This window comes from Mus caroli, chromosome 18, assembly GCF_900094665.2.
Source record: "Mus caroli chromosome 18, CAROLI_EIJ_v1.1, whole genome shotgun sequence".
NCBI lineage: Eukaryota > Metazoa > Chordata > Mammalia > Rodentia > Muridae > Mus > Mus caroli.
In genome coordinates this window covers 64,032,349-64,056,319 of record NC_034587.1, presented here as the reverse complement: position 1 = coordinate 64,056,319, position 23,971 = coordinate 64,032,349, and the positions used below count along the sequence as shown (strand labels likewise).

The 23,971-nt window shown below is 47.1% G+C and overlaps 1 protein-coding gene and 1 long non-coding RNA gene across 4 annotated transcripts in view; one reads left to right on the top strand and one right to left on the bottom strand.

Annotated features, from left to right (window-relative positions):
- Cidea (cell death inducing DFFA like effector a) overlaps positions 1-7,685 on the bottom strand; it is a 24,892-nt gene extending 17,207 nt beyond the window's left edge. Inside the window, exon 1 of the mRNA XM_021150963.2 lies at positions 7,215-7,685. Coding sequence (XP_021006622.1) covers positions 7,215-7,252 — 38 coding nt within the window. The 5' untranslated portion in view covers positions 7,253-7,685. The remainder of the gene's footprint in view (positions 1-7,214) is intronic.
- Positions 6,945-23,971, top strand: part of LOC110284953 — a 24,080-nt gene continuing 7,053 nt past the window's right edge. The window contains exon 1 of one of the 3 annotated variants that reach the window (XR_002376998.1): positions 6,945-7,046. This is a non-coding gene — a long non-coding RNA (uncharacterized LOC110284953). Of the gene's footprint in view, positions 7,047-22,979; positions 23,138-23,208; positions 23,270-23,971 lie in introns of those variants that run through there. The other 2 variants (XR_002376996.1, XR_002376997.2) reach the window with 2 other exon arrangements.

Sequence of the window (23,971 nt, the reverse complement as noted above, 5' to 3'; positions counted from 1 at the left end):
CCTCAAACTCAGAAATCCGCTTGCCTCTGCCTCCCGAGTGCCGGGATTAAAGGCATGCGCCACCACGCCCGGCAGCAGGGGCATTTTGAAACTGGGTCTCACTATGTACTTTAGGCTGACCAAGAACACCTGATCCCCCTGCCTGTCTCCTGTGTACTATAATTACATCCTGTGTCACCACATCTAGTCTCTAACCAGAACTTTCTTACCTTGGTGTCTGCCCCACCAAATTATGTCCTTCCCACAGGAGACTCTGAGCCCCCCTGTAGAGAGTCTATCTCCTTCTCCTGAGTAAGAGGCCTTTGCTGTTCCCTTGGGGCCTCTGGAAGCTGCTCAGAGAGCCCAGGGTCTGCTTGAGCCTCCCTCCTCAACCCCACCCCACCTCATGCCATTTAATTTGCATGAGAGGATAAAGTAGGAGACACAAGAGAACAGGGGCCCTGTATTGAAAACCCAAAAATGCCAGCTCTAGCTGCTAGCAGCAGAAGGCACATCTTTGACCTAGTTACCTGGGCCCCAGGTCTCCTCATTGAAAAAAGACATTTACATCTTCCCAAGAACCACTCCAGTAACCTGGCCCAGTTCAAAAGTCCTCATTGTCTTTTCCCATCTGACAAGATAAGGGCTGGCAGTCATTGTGGCCCTCCCTGCCTCTACCTGACCTCAGGGCAGCCTTCTTGGCTAGGAGAGACAGTGGATCTTTTGTTCTTAGCTTTCTATTTCCTAAGCAAGAACTGGCTCACAGCTGGAGATAAGACTCTTGGAACACACACAAACACACACACACACACACACACAGAGAAATTAAGTCAAACCATTTTTATCAAGGATGAGTGCCTTAATGTGTCAAATTATAAAACGAAAAATCAGGCTCAGATGGAAAAATTAAAAATTTTGGATCCTTAGGGCTCACTGTGACCTAGTGACCTAGCTTAGTCTAATCTGTGAGCCCCAGGTTCCAAATAGAAACCCTATTTCAACAGCCTCTCTCTCAGATTAAGACTATCTTATGTTGGGCAGTGTGGGCTCATGCCTTTAATCCTAGCACTGGGGAGGCAGAAGCAGATGGAGCTTTGTGAGTTCAAGGCCAGCCTGTTCTACAGAGCTAGCTCCAGGACAGCCAGGGCTATGCAAGGAAACCCTGTATTGAAAAACCAAACCAAACCAAAATAACAACAACAACAACAAGACTGTTTTTTAAACACATGGAGGGATTAATTGAACTTTTTTGCACACTCAACCCGAGTAACAAGCATGTATGAGTACTGACTGCTCCAACTAAATGATCAGTCAGTCCAAGCTGTTAAATGCACAGCGTTTGTGAGTGGCCCCTATTCACTCTGTCCCAATGGGAAAGACAGAACGCTTTATATCTGGCCATTGGCACACTGCTAAAAGTGGGGTTTCTATTTCTATATTCCTGAACACCCCCCCCCCCGCCAATATCCTGACTTGTCAAAGTTAAGACAGGGCGCCTTAAGAGTTGAGGGTGACTGGGCAGAGGTGGCACATGCCTTTAATCCCAGCACTTGGGAGGCAGAGGCAGGTGGATTTATGAGTTTGAGGTCAGCCTGGTCTACAGAGTGAGTTCCAGGACAGCCAGGGCTACACAGAGAAACCCCGTCTCAAAAAAACAAAAACAAAAACAAAAACAAAAGAGTTGAGGGTGGTGTGGCTTAGTAGTTAGAAGAACATAATAAGGCCCTGGGTTCAGCCCTCCTTCTTCCATAGCTCCCCCAAATCAAAACAGCCAGACCACTGAGAAACCTCTGGATCCTGCTTTTCACCCCGTCAACAGTGAGCTCGGCTGCTCCCTAGTTCCTTGGAAACTGGGTGCAGACAGTTCTATGAAGTTGGAAGGGAAGTAACTCATTGAGGAAAACTTATAAGGAAACAGGGCCTTTAAGGAAATAGATTGTTCAGAGGAAATCAAAACAATCATAGAAATCAGACTTCATGGAATATTCTCACACATCAGATCTCCAAGAAGAGGGGGTAGTGGGGGAGCTTTGCAGTCTTCTCTGAGAGAACGTGTGACAATATGTGACACTAAGCAAGAAGCCACAGACTGACAGTCCACATGGATTTTTCTCCAATAAGATGACTACCCCTCCCCCACAGACATACACTTACACACCAGAGGAGAAAGGCCAAAACCAAGAACAAAATCCCTGCATGTTAACAGCATGTTAACAGCAAGACCATGCCTAGGTGGAACCTCTTCTTATGGACTTAAATGCTTTACACAGGACCCTAATTCCCATGATCCAATGCACATGAGAAAGACCAGTCTCAAGGGGGGAATGTATTGTTTTATGAGATAAGGAAATGTCACCAGATTGGGGCCACACACCAACTACCCACAAGACAAGACTATAACTCCTCCTCAACTACTATGAAAGACGGCTATTCCCTTGCAGGTTCTAGGGGCTCCCTGGGGATTCTTTGTAGTGTATTGTGACCAATTCTCCACCCTTTTTTACCTTTGGTAAATCCTTTTACCAACCTGCCCCACTGGCCTTGCCCACCATTCTACATGGAACTCCCTCAAAACCCATAAAAGGCTTTCTTTGTATCCTATCCATGGGCTGATGTCTATCCTGAAAGCACTAGAGCAAAGATCTTGGAACTAGGTCTTAAAGAGAGATACAGCTGTCTCCCAGTATCCCAAGGAGGTGTGTCTCCGGAACCCCAGTATCCCCAAATTCACAGATGTTCAAGTCTCCTTATAAGATATAATGTTTGTAGAACCTACATACACCCTCTTGAATGTTTTAACCATCTCTACATTACTGAGTACACCAAGCACATTGTAAGTAGCTGCTCTACCATATAGCACAGCAGGACAGACCATGTCTGCACAGCTGCAACTCAAAACTACAGATATTTTCAAGAGCCAGAGGTGGTGGTAACATATATAGCCTGAGGTGGTACACAGGTGCATCCTCATGTGGTGCACACCTGCACCCTCAGGTGGTTCACAGGTGCATCCTCAGGTGATGCACACTTGCACCCTCAGGTGGTACCCATCTGCATCATTATGTGGTTTACACCTGCACTCTCAGGTGGCACTCACCTGCAGGTGGTACAAAATGACTGCACTCTCTGTATCTGAAGAGGCAGAAGCAGGCAGAAATTTGAGGCCAACCTGGGCTACATGGGAGAATCTAATCTTAGTGTCAAGAAACACAACCAACCAACCTCCTCCTCTTCAAACACAATCAATCAATCAATCAATCAATCAATCACCTTTTCCCCCCTGCAGTTGGCTGAATCCTTGGAGGCAGATGCTGAGGTGATGGGGGCCAGCTGCACTTTTGGTGTCACTAGTGATAGAGGCTATTCAGGGATCAGCCATAGCTGCTGTGCATTTCCCTCTTATTCAGAAAATGAGGAATGCATATAAGGGAAATAGAAAACAGAACTTTATCAGCCCAACACCACAGGGCAAGAGTATTTAAGAACATTAAGGTGGGTAATGGTGAGGTTAGGCACCAGTAAATGGAGAGAGAGGAGATGAGGATCAGGGGTGTCCATCAGGTTTAGAGAGGGGTCTATTCATTGTCAGGCGGGGTCCAAGAATACTAGGGTCCAATGGCAAGTGTCAGCAAATCAGGCTTCCCATCACCAAGCTCCTTGAAGGTACCACACACAGAGGGAGCATGCTTGACACAGGCTGTGGGCCTCATCTATTCTTGAGACCTGACAGAATGCTTACTATAAGAACATAGGCCGGGCGTGGTGGCGCACACCTTTAATCCCAGCACTCGGGAGGCAGAGGCAGGTGGATTTCTGAGTTCAAGGGCAGCCTGGTCTACAAAGTGAGTTCCAGGACAGCCAGGGCTATCAGAGAAACCCTGTCTCAAAAAAAAAAAAAAAAAAAAAAAAAAAAAAAAAAAAAAAAAAAAAAAAAAAAAAAAAAAAAAAAAAAAAAAAGAACATAGAACATGGGCTGGGGAGATGGTTCAGTGGGTAAGAGCACTGACTGCTCCTCTGAAGGTCCTGAGTTCAAATCCCAGCTCATGATGGCTCACAGACCATCCATAATGAGATCTGACGCCCTCTTCTGCAGTGTCTGAAGACACAGCGTGCTTACATATAATGATATAAAAAAGACCATAGAACACACACACACAGAGAACACAAGACTGAAGCCCTTGGATACTTTGTAACATTATTGTTACAGAAACAGAAAGCTGGGAGACTTGTTTGTAGCAAGCTTGTTCTCTTTCTAATGCCACCAGGGAAGCCGGGATAGATTCTGAGCTGGGAGAGCAGCTGTCCAAAACCAAGCTCTTACAAAAGGGAAGCTATGGGAGGCAGAGGCAGGCAGATTTCTGAGTTCGAGGCCAGCCTGGTCTACAAAGTGAGTTCAAGGACAGGCAGGGCTACACAGAGAAACCCTGTCTCGAAAAACCAAAAAATAAATAAATAAATAAATAAATAAATAAATAAATAAAATAAAATAAAATAAAAAAATAAAAAAATTCAAAATCATTAAAGAATAATTTGTAATTTGTATGAATGTGGTGTGTGTACAAACACCCAGGAGCACACACAGAGGCTGAAGGAGGACACATAGTGTCCTTTCTGCTTCATGCCTTCGTGACAAGATCTTTTGCTGAACCTGGAGTTAGGCTGGTGGCCAATGAGCCCCTAAGCACCCTCTTGTCTCTATCTCCCACAGGTCTGGGGTTCTGAGTGCCTGTGACCAGGCCTGGCTTTACGAGCAGGAGCTGGGATCTGAACTCAGGTCTTCATGCTTAGGCAGCAAGCACTCTTAACCCTGAGCTATTCCTCCTGTCCCAAAGACTTCAAAATTGTTTACAAGTATCCTCTCTCTCCCATCTCAGCCCAGGCTTCCTCCATGAGGGTTTATTCTACTATTGAGCCACCCCCTCAGAACAAGTATCTTTTTCATACTGTGTTTATTGATTAAGTTACCTCTCGGGAGAGATTCCAGTTATTAGCTAAGGAATGGTAACCACAGTGTGCTGTGCTGTTTAAATCCCTGGATAGGAAGCAGATATGCAGCAAGACCACAATGAACAGTGGGCCTTGCCTGTGGCTCTTTAGCCTGGATAGAATTTTAAACAGGGGTGGGGAAATGGGAAATGTTTTCTTTTCCTTCAGCCAGCAAGTATTATAGGTTGTTTTCTTCCAGTTCTGTTTGGAATCAAGTCATGCCGAAGGATTAGAGCAGGCTGGTTTGGAAATAGTTTTTTTTTTTTTTTTTTTTTTTTTTTTTTTTTTTTTTTTTGATGAGAAAAAGACAGAATTTAGGAAAAAAAAAAAAAAAAAAAAAAAAAAATGCCATGAGCTCCTGGGACTTGTCAGGTGGCAAGGGAGGGAGTCATAGATCATAGATTCTCCAGTGTTTTGATTTACTGAGTCACTTCCGCCTCACATGTAACAACATGGAGACCTCACCCAGGTACATGCTGGATTTCAGTAAACAATGATGATGACGTCATGATCAGACGCAAGGATGCCTCCATGCCTCCCTTCTCTAAGGCAAAATGATACTGCCCAGTGAATGCTAACCTCTGTAAACCTCAGCCCTTGAAGAAGGGAAAGAGGACCCCAGAACCACAGCTCTTGTCCTTGAGCTTTCAAGTGTTGGTGAGGGCAGATGGCGTGTTGAGCTGTAAAGAGAGCAAAAAGCAGCCCCTGTTCCCTCGACCAGTCTGAGCATCAGGACAAGATAGATGGGAAATAAGGCTTCCCAGGACAAGCACTGATGGGAGCAGAGGAAACTGGAGGAGCTAAAGGGAAGGCTGCAGGAACTGAGAAACCTGGCAAAGGGCTTCTTCTCTCCTGCAGTGAGGCTGCCCATGGTCCTCACCATTTAAACATTGACGAGCCACCCACACATCTCCTGCTGCAGAGAGGTAGGATACCATGTTATTTGGGAGCCTTTACAAATCCCCCAACTCCCAGAGTTAAATCTAAAGCAGGAAAGCAGGAACCATCCAGGAAGACCAGCCTTCCCCCCCCCTTTTTTTTTTCATTTTGGTGTCTACTTTTCTAACCCTGTGAACTGACACACAGTTTCCCTTATGTCCCTGTCTCATAAGCTGTCAGAGCATCCAATTTTGGTGACCCTGTTCCTCCCACATTTCTCTGTAAAAGATATGCAGTGAGGTCTGTCAGTGCACTTGGGTTTCTACACCCTTTTGCAGTATTTTTGCCATCTGTAAAGAATCAAGATCTCACTGTTTAACCTGCTCTGTAAAGTCGCTGCCCTGCAGCTGGCTGGCCTTGACTCTGAAAGCCAGTCATCTAGAGTACAGAATCAGAGGCAAGAGTTCTGTGAGTTTGAGACCAGTCTGGACTATATAGCCATTTCTAAGCTAAGCTGGGCCTTATAGGGAGGCCCTGTATGTCTGTGAGTCTTTCTCTCTCTGTTTCCAAATCCTTCTCTCTGTATCTTATTCTTTGTCTTCCTGTCTCTCATTCTCATTGTCTGCCTCTCATTCCCTGTCTCTGTGTCTGTCTCCAAATCTGTGTCTCCAAGTCTCTTGCCTTAGCATCTCTCTGTGTCCCTATCTCTTTCTTACATAGACACAGACACACACCCTCATACTATCTAGTATATTACTGAGAACCGGAATCTTCTACCAGCATATAGAGATAAACTGAAGGGGAGTGGTCTGGGAGCCAAAACTGCCCCTCCAAAACCTGAGTAAATCCAGCCCGATAGGCAGAGTCTGCACTCACCCGGAGGACCTAAGCCTGGACTCCTTCCTCGCCCTCCAATTTGATTCAAAGACCCTGAGAAGCCCTGTCCAGCACAGACACTCCAGAATTCCCAGTACCTCATCTCCTGTAGGAGCAGCAACAGAATGAGGGCNNCCNCCCCNCCCCCCNCCCCCCCCCCCCCNCCNCGCGNTCNCCACTGTCACTTGTTTGCGGACTCCCACGCACCTCGGGAGCACCCCACCGGGCACCTGTGGCCTTTTTCGGGAGGAACCTCTGGCTGCTGGGCTCGTGGGTAGGAACGGCCCCGGCACGGGGGACTATGGTCCAGGGAGCAGAGACCCGGGGTAGGTGATGGGGTGTGAGAGGGAGGAGGAGCTCGGGATCCACAGGAGCGCGCGGGGAGTTGGTGACTTGGGGCTCGGGAGGAACTGGGGAGCAGAGGAGAAATGGAGACCAGCAGAGTATTCTGAAAGAAGGGTGACCCGGGCGCAGGGGTACATGGTCGCACTCGCCTGATGAGGGCTCCCGCGTAGTCCCTGGCGGTCTCCATTGGTGCGGGTCCTCCTGTCCCAAAGCCGCGCCTCTTAAATCACTGCCCTGTCAGCCACGCCCCGCGACGACTCGACTAGACCCGACCTTGGCGACAGGCTGCGAGCAGCGAATAGTTCTGGCTCCCAGGCCTGGGTCCCGGGGCCACGCCCCTTCGCGCGCAAACGGTACCGAGGGCCCAGAACCCCAGGATTTGGTGGTGTTGGTGGCTCTTGTCAGTTTGTTTTCCTCTTCTGGAGGCTGGGGTGACTGGTGACATCACCAATGTCAGCGCTATGGCTTGGCAGTAGAGAAGCAGGTGTGCGTGGGGCGAGCGGAGTGTCCGAACAGGCTGTCTGCATGCTGGAGTCTCCAAAGCCCGACCCAGGGCTGGGCGGCTGGCCAGCGAGTTCCCGGGGGACAGGAGGAAGTTGCTGGGGACACGCTAACCGCAGCACTTCGGGTTCTCAGAGGTGCCAGGGCTTCCCTGTGGGTAGGTAAGTAGAGAGTCGAGTAGAGGGAGTGGAGGAAACATAATGCTACCACCCATTAATAACTGGAGTTGTAGGTTAGGCAGTTTCTGAGACACAGAAAGAAAGTACAAGATTTAGGGAAGGTTTTCGTGAACAGCGCCACTACAAAATTGGATGCCTTTCTTCGCAAGCTACAAGGTCTGGAATTAGGAGTTGCTCGTTTTCTGCTCACTATCACTGTCCAAGAACTTGTTACTGTGTTCCAGGCTCGGTCACCAGCCCTCTTTTCCGGTACATCTCACAGGAGCAAAAGACTGCTCCTTCTTCAGGGTCATTGGTGTCCACACACCTCACCTGACCTTCAGGGAAGTAGAAGCTAAAAGCAGTTTCCCAGTGAACGCCCTACAAGAGGCTCACAGAGCTGCCTTTCCTGCCCACAGCTATGGGGCTGGACAAAGTCACCTGGGGTCATTAGCAGACCCTCCTACTGACACCTCACAGAGGAGGTGAGAAAATGGGACCAATCCATTCAAAACAACTGTTAGAAAATGTCTCACTGTAGAGAAATTCTTTTTTTTTTTTTTTCCCCGAGACAGGGTTTCCCTGTATAGCCCTGGCTGTCCTGGAACTCACATGTCCAGATGCACAGGATATCGGAGTGACCTTCTGCGTAGCCAGACTCAGAGCCCCCAGTGCTCTGATGGATTCGCTTGTTTATTTAAACACCTTTGATTTAAATCCTTAGTCCCTCCCACCCCTCTAGCCCAGTCTGGCCTCCAAGCTCACAGATAGAGAGCTCCTGATCTCGTCCTCTTGAGTGACTTCCTTAAAGTGTCACTCCTCCCAGCAAATTTGCATTTCTAAAAAAAAAAAAAAGTGTCTCAGGGCTGGAATAATGTTAAGTTTGGATCCCGTATAAAGCTGGGGGAAAGGCCAAGCATAGTAGCTCATACCTTTAATCCCAGTACTTATGAGACAGAGGCAGGAAGATCTCTATGAGTTCTAGGTTAGCCAGGTCTACATAGTAAGTTCCAGGACAGCCAGGGCTACCTAGAGAGATCCTATCTCAAAAACAAAACAAAACAAAACAAAACAAAACAAAACAGAAGTTGGGAAGCCTTGAACCTGTAACTCCAGTGTGGTGGGAACCCAGCTGTAAAGTCAAGAGGGCTTGCTGGCCATCGACCTAGCTCTAGAAAAGTAAGGAGAGGATAGTGCAGGATGCTCCCCTTCTGCTCCCTAGTCACACACATTCACTATACATACATAACACACTTATCTGCATATCAGACACGGATGGAGGAGGGGCCTCAGGGGTCCTATCTTCAGTGCTACTGACAACATCACCTTCAGTACCCACTGACAGACAGTTCCAATCTGGTTGTCATACAGATGGCCCTGCTTACAATAAGTGGGTCACAGAACATTCCAAGACAGGAATCTGGAAAAAGAGTTGATGAGGGGTTGGGTTGTGGTTGGCAGGTGTAAGAGGGAGACAGGAGAGGGTGGGGAATAGAGAGTAACCAGAATGTATTATAGAAAGTTTGGAGGTCTCAAAAAACCGATAGCCGTAGTCTATGCCCTAACCATTCAGGTTAGTTGATTTGAGTACTTAAGGCACTAGCCATGTACTGGGGTGAGAGTCTGGGGAGTACAGGTCAAGGTCAAGGTCATGGGAATTCTCATCTCTAAGACAAAGGGAACCCCTTGACTCAGAAGTCATGCAGACTTGAAAGCAAATGAATGGATGAGATACAATGTAACATCTGAATGCAAATTGTAAAAGAACAAAAGCGGGAATTCAGTCCCCAGGGCAGAGAAGCAGTGAAGTGATGCTGAGGCTGAAGGACTGGAAGAGGAGGGAGAAAGTGGAGAGGAGGAGGAGTTGAAGATGGGGGAGGCTGCTATGTTGCTTTTAGGAACAGCAAATGCCCCATGGGATATCAGTTGCCTAGAAAGCTGTCCCGGGGCAGGTAGGTATAGATCCTGGGAGAGCAATGGAAAGCCTGCAGACATGGGGTTTAACCTGTTCAGATCTGAAACCAATGGAGTGGAAGCAAGGAGACTGGCCTAGGTAGGGAAAGGAACTTCAGTGAGCCAAATAAAGATGCCGAGTGTCATCCAGTGGGCATGGGCATGAGGGGAGGCTGGGGCATTTCAAGGTCACGATGATAACAAAGGGGACCAGCTGGAGAGTTCCCTGGTATTTTTAGTTGGGTTGCTGGAGAGACAGAACCACACCCTGACAGAAGAGAGGCAGTAGGAAGGTCAGTTTGGGGTTGGAGTAGCGATTAAGCTGAATCTACTTCGGTAGGAGGTGTCCCTCCAACCCCCGCTCCCCCAACTGTGTGGCCTGTGGCTTAGGGGAGGTAAATAAAGGGACAGATAAATAAAAGCCAGCGGTTTCTCAGTGGGAATTGCTATGGGGAGCATAGGTGCTTGCAAATCAGAGAAAGCTTAGTAGGTGTCTTCTCAAATCTGTGTGTGTGTGTCTTGGAAACCAACTGAATAAATCAATGAATTCTGAGTCTGACTCCTGCCTTGCTACCTTGAATCCCCTGGCTAAATGCATTGGTTAATTAGGTTTTGTTGTGGTGGTGGTTGTTTTAGGGGAGGGCTCAATTTGACACTGGGGTCATCTGGGAAGAGAGAATCTAGACTGAGAAAAACCTCCGTCAGATTGGCCTGTGGGCACATCTTGATTAATTTTTTTTTTGATTAATGATTGGTGTGGGCAGCACATCCCTAGACAGGGTTGTATAAGAACACAAACGATATTTGTAATTTTAGGGCTGGAGAGATGGCTCAGTGATGAAGAGCACTAATCGGCTGCTCTAACTAGAGGTCCTGAGTTCAATTCCCAGCAACCACATGGTGACTCACAACCATCTGTACTGGGATCTGGTGCCTTCTTCTCGCCTGCAGGCATACATGCAGATAGAGCACTCATACATAAATAATAACTCTTAAAGAAGAAAGCAAGCAAACCAGCATGGTTCTCCTCCATAGCTTTGCCTTCAGCTCCTGCCCCGACTTCCCTTCATGTTGAAACATGAACTGAAATAAGCCCTTTCCTCCCCACGCTGCTTTTGGTCATGATATTTCTCACAGCAATTGAAAGTAAGTTGAGATACAAGGAGAAAACTTTCTATTTTTCAGTGCACTTTCACTTATTCCTTCATTCCTTCATCTATTCATTCATTCTTTTCTTCTCTTTCTTTCTTTTTAATTTTTTTGTTTTTGTTTCTTTTTTGAACAGGGTATTTCTGTGTAGTCCTGGTTGTCCTGAAACTCACTCTGTAGACCTGGCTGACTTTGAACTCAGAGATCTGCTTGCCTCTGCCTCCAGAGTGCAGGGATTGCACCCCCAAAACACCAGCTTGGTTCTTTATTTCTAACCTTCTGTGATGAGGGTGAACATAATCAAAATATATTACATACATGTGTGAAAGTATCACCGTGAAAACCATTCTTTTGTATATCGTTAGTGTAAGGTAATAAAAAATGACTACTAACCCCTGATGGTATGGGCTCCTTACTAGTTCTCTTACTAGTGGGTCTCAGTGTGGTCTGAGTGAGATGTGGTCTGAAGTACAATGAAGATAGTTTAGCACCAGCAAAACTTAGATCATGGTATAGCGCGTCAGAAGCCAAGCTCTAGAAAAGATAAACTCAAATATAACTGGGCACATAACCAAGGGTGTCCTATCAGCATCGTCAATAAGATAAATTTCAGTCTATCCTACTATTTGCCATCTCCCCAGCCCTCTTAAATTTTTGAAAAAAAAAAAATGGGGCCAGAGAGATGGCTCAGTGGTTAAGAGCAAGGATTCATCTTCTAGAGGTCTGGAGTTCAATTCCCAGTAACCACATAGTGGCTCATAACCTTCCGGAATGGGATCCAATGCCCTCTTCTAGTGTCTCTGAAGAGAGCAGTAGTGTACTCATATACATAAAATAAAAAATAATTCAAAAAAAGATTTATCTTTCGTGTATGTACATTTTGGCTTACATATGTGTATGTATGCCACACTTGTGCCTGGTGCCAGTGGAAGCCAGAGGAGCTGGAGTTAGAGTCTTATTCAGTTGTTCAGGTTGCCCTCAAACCTATGATTCTCCTGCCTCAGCCTCTCCAAAGCTGGGATTGCTGATGTGTAATAGGATACTCTCTTCTGTGGCTGACTGCTTGTTCCCCATCTAGAGACTCATTCACATTGATACACTGTTACTATTATCGTTATTTTCTTGCCAAGTAAAATTCCATTATAGGGGCTGGAGAGATGGCTCAGAGGTTGAGAGGACTGACTGCTCTTCCGGAGGTCCTGAGTTCAAATCCCAGCAACCAATGAGATCTGATGCCCTCTTCTGGTGTGTCTGAAGACAGCTACAGTGTACTTACATATAATAAATAAATAAATCTTTTTAAAAAAATTCCATTGTGGGACACACTAAATACATCTATACATTCTATTGTTATGGCCTGGTTGGGATGGCTAAGGCACACTTGCAAAAACCATGTATGTAATGTGTGTGTGTGTGTGTGTGTACACTATTTCCTCTTTCACAGAGTGTTCTGGGAATGTGGACACATGTTCTATTCAATTCTGTTATGTATGGACTCCCTGCTAGGTACTGTGACACTGACCAAAGAGGCAGACAGATCAATGTAGTGTGTGTGTGTGTGAGGGGGGAGCTTACGCATCACAGAAGCATGGGCCTGACCAGCAGCAAGATCATGTGGACTCCTGGATTTTGGATCAGGAAGTGTCTTAGCCACTATTCTATTACTATGAAGAGACATCAAGACTGAAGCAACTTATAAAAGAAAGCATTTTAATGGGGGCTTGCTTACAGCTTCAGAGGTGAGTCCATGGCCATCACAGTGGGACACATGGCTGCAGGCAGGCATGGGGATGGAGCAGTAGCCAAGAGCTTACACCCTGATTAGCAAGGTAGAGGCAGAAAGAGTGAGACTTGGCCTGTTGTGGGCTTTAGAAACCTCATAGTTCACCCCCAGTGACATGCCTTCTCCACCAAAGCCACTACACTTAATCCTTCCTAAAACAGTTCCATCAACTAGGGTCCTAGCATTCAAATCTATGGGTTTATGAGGCCATTGTCACTCAGACCACCACAGGAAGAAAAGTGTAATTATGACTTAGGTAAGTGACCGTCCTGGTTTCAGTGTATCTAACTTACCTTAAGATACCACTGAAGAGTTGGGTTCATCTGCAAGCCTGGGATGAGGTAGAAAATTCCAGATATGATGCTAAAGGGTTTTTTCTATGTACAGTTCTCTGGGATCGTGTAGGAAAAAGCAGCTAGGGTGACTCCAGGCAGTCTTGAAGGTCACACCTCAAGATGGCTACAGTTGTGTCCAGGCAACTGCCCCCTCACATCTGAGTGGCACAAGACTGAGAATCTCAGGAATACAGCTTGGGTGGAGAAGTCTCGTCCCTCGGGAGCAGGTATGGGAGGAAGAGTTGGGGGCTGGCCACTTGCAGCTTGAGGAGGCTCGGTTTGGGTTCGGGTGCCTCTGAGACCAAGTCACGGCCTACACACGATGCCTTGGTTCTAAGCAAGTGACGGCCAAACCTTGAAGAAGTGCATTCCTGAGAGATGAAGGAGAGAAATCTGGGGGTATTGGGGGTGGTGGAGATACCCAATGCAGGTGTTTACAGCCAGAAAGACCAGAGCTGTGGCTGGAGCACTGCCCAATTATACTTTAGGTCCCAAGGTAGGTGAGCCCTTCACACCTTTCTTTGGAATTATATCCTATAACAGGCTTTCTCTGGATCACAAATAGCATCTCTCAGTTCCATGAAGGAATGGACAATACTGGAAGTGGGGGCACCGTCAGGTCTAGAGTTACTAGAGCTGAATGGCTTTCTATTTGCTAGGTTCAAGTCCTCTACTCTTCCCGAGGCCAGCTTCACACTGAAGAATGTGAAGAGAGTCGTCTCCACTGTCCAACCTGAATGAGAGCCCTGTGTGTGTGTATGTGTGTGTGTGTGTGTGTATGTATGTGTGTGTGTAAATGTGGGTGAGTGAGACTGGGGGAGGCTGGGTGGGAAGGTGGGGGGTGGTCAGGACACTTGTGCAAGGGGTGCTTGCTCTATGCAGCTATTTCTAGCTATTTAACTAGATTAGAAGCAAATATGCTGTGGATTCTGGAATGGGGCTTAGTATCTTCCCAATTTTGTGTATCTGTGGCTTTAAAACTTCATCTATGGGAAGCCAGGTATGGTAGCGCATGCTTTTAATTCCAGCATTCAGGAGGCAGAGGCAGGTGGACCTCTGTGAGTTCAAGGCCAGCCTGGTCTACACAGTAAGTTCCAGGACAGCCAGGGTTACACAGTGAGACCCTGTGTCAAAAGCAAACAAATACAAACACAACAGCAACAAAACCTTCATATTGGGACTGGGAATACAGCTCAGTGGTAGCGAGAGGACTTGCCAAGTGGGTATGAGGCAAGAAACGTAAACTATAAGCCAAACCAAAACCGTCAATAAAGTAAACCCGAAATCCAGTATTAAACTGTTACAGGCACTGAATGTTTATATGACCTGAAACTTTTTGGGTTTCAAGGTCTTCAAGGTCATATACATCCAACAGAGGCCATGGCCTCTCTTGCCTAAAGGGCTCACATGACCCTTCCCCAACCCCTCAGCAGTGTGCCAACACCCAGAAGTCCCTGGAGCTCCAGCTGAAAGCCTGCTCTGCTGGAAGAAGGGTGATCCAGGCAGCTGGCAGACCCTCAGCCGGTGCTATTAATAACCCCAGTGCTGGTGTCTCGTTGCCTGGCGCCTCTCTGCTTGTCTCTGTTGCTGGATTTGGGTTTTTGTTTTCCTTCCAAGTATAGGAACAACCATGATGTTCTTTGGTGCTGAGTTTAGTGTAAGGTGTTTTTGTTTGGTTCTGTTTCTGACATGTCCAGAGAAGTCTCTGGGTCAAGGTTATGGATAGGGATTCCAAGTCTTCCTTAACTGAGTAGAAGGGCAAAGTGCGCCAGCACCTAGCTCTGGTTTTCTCATGATTGGTTTTTTGAAGAGATTCCTCCTACCCCTCCTCCTCCTCCTCTTCCTCCTCCTCCTCCTCTGTCATCATTGCTGCTTCTGCTGCTGCTACTACTACTACTACTACATATATGCATGATCTATCTATATGTATGCTGCATACCAGAAGAGGGCATCAGATTCCATTACAGATGGTTGTGAGCTACCATGTGGTTGCTGGGAATTGAACTCAGGGCCTCTGGAACAGCAGACAGTGCTCTGAATGGTAAGCCATTTTTCCAGCCCTAAGAGATTTCTTTTTGGAGGCATGTACTGGCTAGTTTTGTGTCAACTTGACACAGCTGGAGTTACCACAGAGAAAGGAGCTTCAGTTGAGGAAATGCCTCCATGAGATCCAGCTGTAAGGCATTTTCTCAATTAGTGATCAAGGGGGGAAGGCCCCTTGTGGGTGGGACCATCTCTGGGCTGGTAGTCTTGGTTCAATAAGAGAGCAGGCTGAGCAAGCCAGGAGAAGCAAGCCAGTAAAGAACATCCCTCCATGGCCTCTGCATCAGCTCCTGCTCCCTGACCTGTTTGAGTTCCAGTCCTGACTTCCTTTGGTGATGAACAGCAGTGTGGAAGTGTAAGCTGAATAAACCCTTTCCTCCCCAACTTGCTTCTTGGTCATGATGTTTGTGCAGGAATAGAAACCCTGACTAAGATAAGGCAGGATCTATTATGGCCCAGGCTGCCTTGAACTTCCTACCTCCACCTCCCAAGTGCTGGAATTACAAGCATGAGTCACCATGCCTGGCTGGAGGAGATTTTATTCAGTCTGTGCAGCAGAAGCACTGTGCTCTTGAGTGTCACCTTTGTGAAGACATCATGGATAAAGCAAGAATCCTCTGGACCATGTTCAGCAATGGCTCTGGGCTCTTTCCTGCTCACTCAAGCAGTTCAGTTGTTCTCCTTCTTGGTGGATGACACATAAACACAGTGCAGGTTCTTTTGTTTGTTTATACAACTGGCAGTGCGAAGCACATTCTGCGATATACTTTGCAACAATGTAACAACATGTAGCTCTTTCTCGAGGACGTAGGAACTTAACTCCACCTCTTAAATTACTACATACTATTTTCGTAGTATATGTACAACACAGGGCACTCAACAACTCTTGTTGAACATTGGAGATTTCCCTTTGGTCCATAGTCTAAGAAGTGCTGTGTATTGAACACTGTGTGCTTGTGTGTTTCTGTATGTGTGCTGTGTGATGTTGGTTTGGAACGGTTTTGGAACCTTTAGGGGGTGGAGCCTCACTGGAGGAAGTCACTGGGGTCAGACCTGAGCCTTGATAGTCTGGCCCTGCTTCCTTTCTGCTCTCTGTTCTCTGACTTGAGGAAGACCTGCCACTCCTGCTTCTGGCACCGTGTCTTCCTCCCACAACACTCTATTCCTCAGCCAAAGGCCACACTCCCTTAAGTTGCATCTTGTTAGATGTTTGGTCGCAGCAGAGAGCAAAGCAATTAATACAATATTTAGCTACAACCCAAGTTATCGAGGAAACAAAAGTCAAAACCACAGCAAGGCACAATTCCACTCACTGGGACTGCACTTTTTTTTATTTTTTAATTTTTTAAGCCAGAAAGTACAAATGCTGGTGGATATGTGAAGAAACTGGAACCCCAAATCACACTGCTGATGAGAAGGGAGGTGACATAGTTCCCTGGAGCAGGGTGTGTCTGTTCTTCAAAACAGGTATGGCTGGGATGGGGTGGAGCTCAGTGGTAGCCTGTCATGTGTGAGGCTCTGGGTTCAAGCCCCACATCTCTAAAAACATTTCAGCAGCCGGGTGTGGTGGCACACGCCTTTAATCCCAGCACTCGGGAGGCAGAGGCAGGTGGATTTCTGAGTTCAAGGTCAGCCTGGTCTACAAAGTGAGTTCCAGGACCGCCAGGGCTATACAGAGAAACCCTCTCTCGAAAAACCAAAAAAAAAAAAAAAAAGCATTCCAGCAGACACTCAGACAAATACATGTGCACTCCTGTTCATTGTTTAATGTTTATATATTCACAACAGCCAAGAGGCAGAAGCAACTCACATGTCCATCAAGAGAATACATGAGCAAAATGTGCTGTGTACACACAGTAGTTAGCCCTTAAAAGGCAACAGCAGGGGCTGGAAGGATGACTCAGTGGTTATGTGAGTTTTAGAGGATTAGGGTTCAGGATTTAGATCTCTTACTGGGTGACTCACAACCACCTGTAACTCCAGTTCCAGGGGAGCTGATGGTCTCTGGGCTCTGAAGGCACCCACACTTATGAGTGTGTGTGTGTGTGTGTGTGAGAGAGAGAGAGAGAGAGGTATATGTATGTTAGAGATGTGTGTGCACACATGTGTACATGTACATGCACACCTATGTGTACACATGTGAGTGTATACGAATGTGTACATGTGCATGTGGTTGTTAAGAGGGTTGTGTGTGCATGTGTGTATATATGTATGTATGAGAGAGATATGTTTGCTTGTGTGTTTCTGTATATGTGTGCTTGTTTGAGAGAGATGTGTATGTGCATGTTTCTGTATGTATATATGAGGGAGAGATGTGTGTGTTTGTGTGTGCATACATGTATATGTGTATGTGAGAGAGATGTACATGTGTGCATATACGTGTATGTACTTATATGTGAGGGAGAGATGTGTGTGTTTGTGTGTGTGAGAGATGTGTGTATATGTGCATGAGTGTGTATGTATGTGTACATGTGTGCATATATGTGTGTGTATGTGTGTGCACAGTTTTAAAGAAGCAAACCAACAAACGGATCTAAACTTTCTATAGAAAAGAACCAAGCCAGGCAATTTTGAAAAAGGACAGAGTGTAAGGACTCACTCCACCTAATTTCAGGCTATAGCAGTAGAGCCTGTGTGGTACTGGTGAGATGAACAGATGTGGGTCAAAAGAAAGCGGTGAGTTCAGAGGTAGGGCCACGCATTGACTTTCCGTAAAGACAGGGAGGGCAGGGATCAGGCTTTGTAGCAAGGGGCTCTGGAACAAAGCCGCCTGTCTGAAAATGAACTTTGACCCATCTATACCTTGTATAAAATGAATTTTTGTATTTTACATTTTTATTTTTGAATTTTATTTTTTTTGGGGGGAGGCCAGGAGGTAGGACTCACACACGTGCCACAGTGTGGAGGTCAGAGGACAACTTGTAATTCCTGGTGGTGGAACTCAGGTCATCAGACCTTGTGGCAAGTGACCTGCTGACGTTACCTGCTGAGCCGTCTTGCATGCTGACGATATGCAACTTGATTTGCATTGACTTGTGAATTTAAACGCACGCTTAAGTGAGAGACCCCTTCGGTTTGCTTCTGTATTTGAGACTAAGTCTATGTGCGTGTGGCTTCACTCAGTCCTCTTGCCTCAGCCTCCTGAAGGGTGTGGGCTTACAGGCTCACACCCACACAGCTGCCTGCTCTTTCATCTACTGCTTCAGTGCCAGCATGTTAGTCAGGCCTCGCATGTTAGCCAAGCGCTAACTCCTGTGACTCCTCAAAGAATCCTGATCTGCCATATACGGCATTAGATCTAAGCCGGCTCCATCAGTGAGACAGCAAAAAGGAACCGAAACCAGCTTCCCCGTCATAATGGAAGTCCTCACGTGTGAGGCTGCGCCCTCCTCAGGCAGGGCTTTCATTGAAGCGCAGTGATGGTGTGGCGAGATACGATTGGCTGAGGATTCACGGGCTTGGGATTGGCTCAAACACTGTATGTAGGCTTATGTGCTGTGCATTAAACTCAGATCTGCACCCTGATGTTGGTCTCCAGAGTCTGATTTCCCGGGATTTGTCATGTGACTCTGTTGCTTCTCGGCACTCCACCCCCAATCCTCTGTCCTGTTCCCGCAGGAATGCAAATTGGACCGAAGTTTCTCCGTTTCTTACAAAGATAAGCACTCATTCAACCGTAACTCAGCAATCCCGCTTTCTGGTATTTGTTTTTTTGTTTTTTGTTTTTGTTTTTCGAGACAGGGTTTCTCTGTGTATTTTGGCTGTCCTGGAACTCACTCTGTAGACCAGGTTGGCCTTGAACTCAGAAATCCGCCTGCCTCTGCCTCCCGAGTGCTGGGATTAAAGGCGTGCGCCACCACTGCCCGGCGCTTTCTGGCATTTAAGTAAAAGATAAACTCAGCTTTCCTCCAAATCCTATAAGTGAGGATGCATCCATGATGGCTCCAAACCGGAAGAGATAGACAGCTTAGCATATCTAGAAAACAGAATACTTGGCAGTAAACAGGAGCTGTTGACCTGTGGGACTCCACAGATGACCCTCGGATGTATTACCGCGCATGCATTCAAACGACTACGTGTGTGTAATTCCACTTATGTGAGGTTCTGGAACATCTAGGGACAGATCAGTGGCCCTGGGGCTGGAGGGAGGTTAACTCCCAGGGGCATAGGAGGGATCTGGGATCGAGGAGTTTGCTGTATATTTCATTTGTAAGTAGTAGTTGTACAATGGTGTTGTCGAGATCTGAAGGGATATGAGTTAAAAGGGGTGAACATTATGTAAATACAACTTTAAAACTATTTATTGTGTATGTGTGTGTGTCTGTCTGTCTGTCTGTGCTTGCCACCATATGTATGCTGAGGTCAGAGGACTAGTTTTTTCCGGAGTTTCTTCTATCCTCCTGCCTTTAATGGTTCTGGGAATTCAATTCAGGCGTCAGGCTTGTGAGGCAGGCACTTTTACCCGCTGAGTCTACTTGCTGGCCCCAGCCATAGTTTCTTTGTTTGGGAAGATCTTAGTGCAGAATGATAGAACTAGTTAGGGACACTCTTGGCAGATTAAAACCAATAGAACTAAACATGCAGTTATCCAGTTACCCAGGGACTCCAACACTCACAGGTATTTAGCCAAAAGAATGCAACACCTGATCACAAAAAGCCAGGTTCACAGAGAACAGACAGCAAACACTGACGACTTAAGCAAATGCTGGTGACTTTACACATTCAACTCCATACGAAAGAGGGGCAAGTGGCTGATCTACGCTGCAACATGGCCGGGTCTCAAACACTGGGCAGAGCAACAGTCAGCCACAAAGCACAGAGACTGTGAAGGGTCGGGGCGCAGCAGGCGACCTGTGAGGAGAGAAATGAGCATTTGCCTGAGGAGGAGCCTGGGAAGTGACAGGACATGGAGAGCTACAGTATAGTTCCCCAAACTCCTGAGCAAAAGTGTGTGTCACCGACACCTCATCTGGATGACGGCCACGCCTGGGTGGGGAACTGAGGGGACCATGACACAGGACACTTTCTAGGACAACGGAATGGTTTGTACTTAGTTTGGAGCAATCAAAACTCTGAAGATAAACAATAACAAAAACTAAACAAACAAACAAACAAAACAAATAAACAAAGCAAGCCTCCGAGTCAAACACATAACAGTGTATGTAGCTTTTGGTTCAGATAATCTCCATTCTAACATGACAGAGTATAAAATATAAAACATACAGCTGCAAAAGGCACAGAGGCAGGTGGATTTCTATGAGTTAGAGGCCAGTTGGTGTGCAGGGTGAGTTCCAAGACAGTTAGGGCTACACAGAAAAACCCTGTCTCAAAAAACCAACCAACCAACCAACCAAAACCCTTTAGTTGGGTAGGAGAGATGGCTCAGTGGTTAGAGTACTGGCTGCTGGTCCAGAGGACCTGGGTTTGATTCCCAGCACTCACCTGGCAGCTCACAGCATCTGTAACTCCAGTCCCAGATGACCCAATGACCTCTTCTGGCCTCTGTGAGCCCTAGGTGCACATGTAGTGCTTTTACATATATATAGGCGAAACACCCGTGCATATAAATTAAAAGGAAACAAATCTTTTTTTTAAAAAAGAGTCTTTTACTGTGACAAAAAGAAAATCCCTAACATAAAGCCAACTATCCTAACTTTTTCTTTTCCTACAGTCCTAGGGGTCAGGTGCAGGGCCTCCTCAGACTAGGCAGGTGCTCAGCTGCCTGAGCTACACCCAGCCCCCCAACCATCTTTGGTATACAGCCTCAATGTACAGTCACATTGTGCACTGTGGCCCAAATCCTTTATGTTCCCAAATAGAATTGTCGCATCCACGAGACAGCAGCTGCCACTTCCATACCCAGCCTCTGGCTACCACCCCTCCCTCCACTTTCTGCCTCTTTGGGTCTGACTGCTCTGAATATCACAGGCTGGCTCGTTTCCCTCAACATGATTCTATCCATTCTCAACTGTGAATCTGTCCTTCATTTTCAGGGCTGAACCGTATGTGGACTCAATCCGCCTCCTTGTTCTTGGGCACACGGAGGTGACTGTGCAAATAAGAAATAAGGGAAGTACAGATGTCTTTTGTCACCTTTTCCACTCTTCTGGGCACTGGCCTTGTAGCTGAATGGGATCACTCTGAGAGCACCAGGTTTGACAGTGACCTTGGCCATGCAAAGCCTCATTCTGTCCAAAGGACAAAGTGAAGAGGTGGCTCTAAAGCCTTATGGGATCCTTACACAACAGTCACTCCTGACCTGGTTGGCTCCTCACGTGGCCCTCTGCCCTTTGGGGTGATAGGGTAGTGGGGGCAGAAAGCGCTAGGGAGAGGGTGCTGACTAGACCTGTGACTAGTCCCCAGGGGAAACTAGGTGCAACACTTGCCTGCAGCCAACGCCAACACTCTAACCCTTTCTGGGCGTAGGTTGACAGTGTTAAACACAGGGAGGGACACTTAAGTAGCTTGCTGAACTTTCTCTGGCCTGCTATCTGCTCTACCGAGGCCATCTACCCCCTCATAATCTGTGCTTCACCCCCCCCCCCCCAGCAGCCATAAGTGACAGTTAGTGACAGGGAAGCCTGGGGACTTACAAACACCTCGGATGGGCTGCAAGCTTGTGTTCTCTGTTCCACTCTAGAACAGAAGTCGTTATAACCAGTGTAGCCCCGTAGGTAAGGCTTTTCAGGGTGGTTGGTAACAATGAGTCATTTTCTCAGGCCCTAGACACAGGCCCCAGTGCAGTACCCCCCACCCCCACCTGAGCAAGGCTGTGGGAACCAGCTGGAAAAAAAAACGAAGCTCAACCCGGAGTGCATCTGCTCCAGTTGGCTCAGGAAGCTTCAAGCTCCGATTTCTGTCTTCATTCCCCGACCTTCAGGACCAGGTGGAGACCACACACCTCCCCACGGCACACTCCCCTCTGTCACACCCGCTTCTCCCCTACTCTCCCAGGAACAGGAAACAACACTCAGAGAGGTCCTACACTCACTTGGACACCTGGCTTTCTGCAGCACTTCTGGATTTTCAGGTTTTCTGAAATAAGCCACAAGTCTTTCAAAGTCTTTCATTCAAAAAATAAAATTATTTTCTGTGTGTGGATGTTTTGGCTGCATACATGTCTGTGCACTGCACTGTGTGTGAAATACTCAAGGAAACCAAAAGCAGATGTTGGGTCTCCTGGGACTGGAGTCACAGATGGTTGTGAGCTGCTGTGTGGGTGCTGGGAATAGCAGCCAGGGCTCTGAACTGCTGAGCCTTCTTGCCAGACCAAGCCACAAGCCTTGAACTTCTCTCACTGTGGCTACTTACCCACTGCTTAACGACTCTGATGTCTGCTTCACACCCTGCCACAGTTACATGGCACTTGCCCCCCAGACGTGCTCTGCCAGCACCCAGGACAATTTACCTCACCGCGTGCTTGCCCCAAAGCCTGGCGTGGCACTTCCCAAGCAAGGCATCTGTCTGCCATTACCCTGAACAGCTTTTCACTGTCTGTGATAAGGCAGACATTGCAGTAGGGGTCATGAGGTACCATGAGTTCACAGTGCTGTGCCTGGCACTGTAGCTTTCTCTCAGGCTGGTCGCAGCAAATCCTCTGGCCACTCTGCCACCCTACAACCATCATATCAGTGATTCACTGATTTAAGTTTACTGCCCATGTTCTAGATGATTCTGACACATGCATACACACACACACACACACGTATATATTGCACTGGTGTTTTGTCTGCATGAATGTCTGTGTGAGGATGCCAGGTCTCCTGGAACTGGAATTACAAGATGGTTGTGAACTGCCCTGTGGGTGCTGGGGTATCGAACCCAAGTTGTCTGGAAGAGCAGCCAGTGCTCTCCACCACTGAGCCATCTTTCCAGTCCACGATTCTGTGTTATTTATACTTTTTTTCTTCTTGGAACTGAATTTCATCCTGTCTAAATGTCACCTTTGTGATCTAGTGCAAAGGTGATCTTTTATGTAACGCGATGAGCCTCGGAGTGGAGGCTCTCCTCAGCAGCCCATCTCTCCTCCCTCCAACACTGTGATTTCTTTCTGCACCGACGCTAGTTGATAACTTCTGTGGTATGACTGTGCTTTGTGCTCCCAAAGTTTCCTGTCTTGAGAACCTCAGCCCTCAAGGTGGTGATACTGGGTGAGCGGCCCTTTAAGAGGTGGAGCCTAGAGGGAGCTGGTGAGGTCAGTTGGGAAAATGCTCTAGGAAAAGAAGCAAAGCTCACATCTCTCTGGGGACCTCTTGGTCCCCTATGTCTTCCCAGTGCATGAGGTAATGAAACCAAGGGGTCCCATTGCCAATATGTGCGCCATGTTGTTTGGACTTTCAACCTCCCAAACCGTAAGCTAAATGAAACTCCTTTTTTAAACCAGGAGCCTGCCTCTCTTTTAAATATAGCAACAAGAAGTCTGAAACAATAACCTTTGTGCATCTGTTTGTATGCACGCTGTCTACCTTTGCATAGCACTGTAAGCTCTGCGAAGAGAGGAGTGATGTGTGTTAAAGGTGACGGACGCTGGCACTTAGGTCAGAATCTAATTATAGCTGTAGGCAGCTGTGGGAGAAACGTCAAGTCTTTCCCAGCGGTGAATGCTCTGAGCAGCAACGACAACCTACCAAACAAGACTGTGCTACAATAGTGACCCGACTATAGGCTGGGGTGACTAAATATTTTCTAATTGAATGTGAGGCCCACCATGGTAGACAAATTGTGTCTGGTACTGTAAGACCATTCAAGAACTCAGGGCTACGGAGGTCATGGGCCCTAGTGTTGGTTTGCTAAATGGTTACGGTGTCTGCCTTAGGGTTTCTATTGCTGTGAATTGGGGAGAAAAGGGGTTTATTTGGCTTATACTTCCATATTGTAGTTCATTAGTCCAGGACAGGAACTCCAACAGGGCAGGAACCTGGAGGCAGGAGCCGACGCAGAGCCCATGGAGGGGTGCTGCTTACTGGCTTGCTTCCCTATGGCTT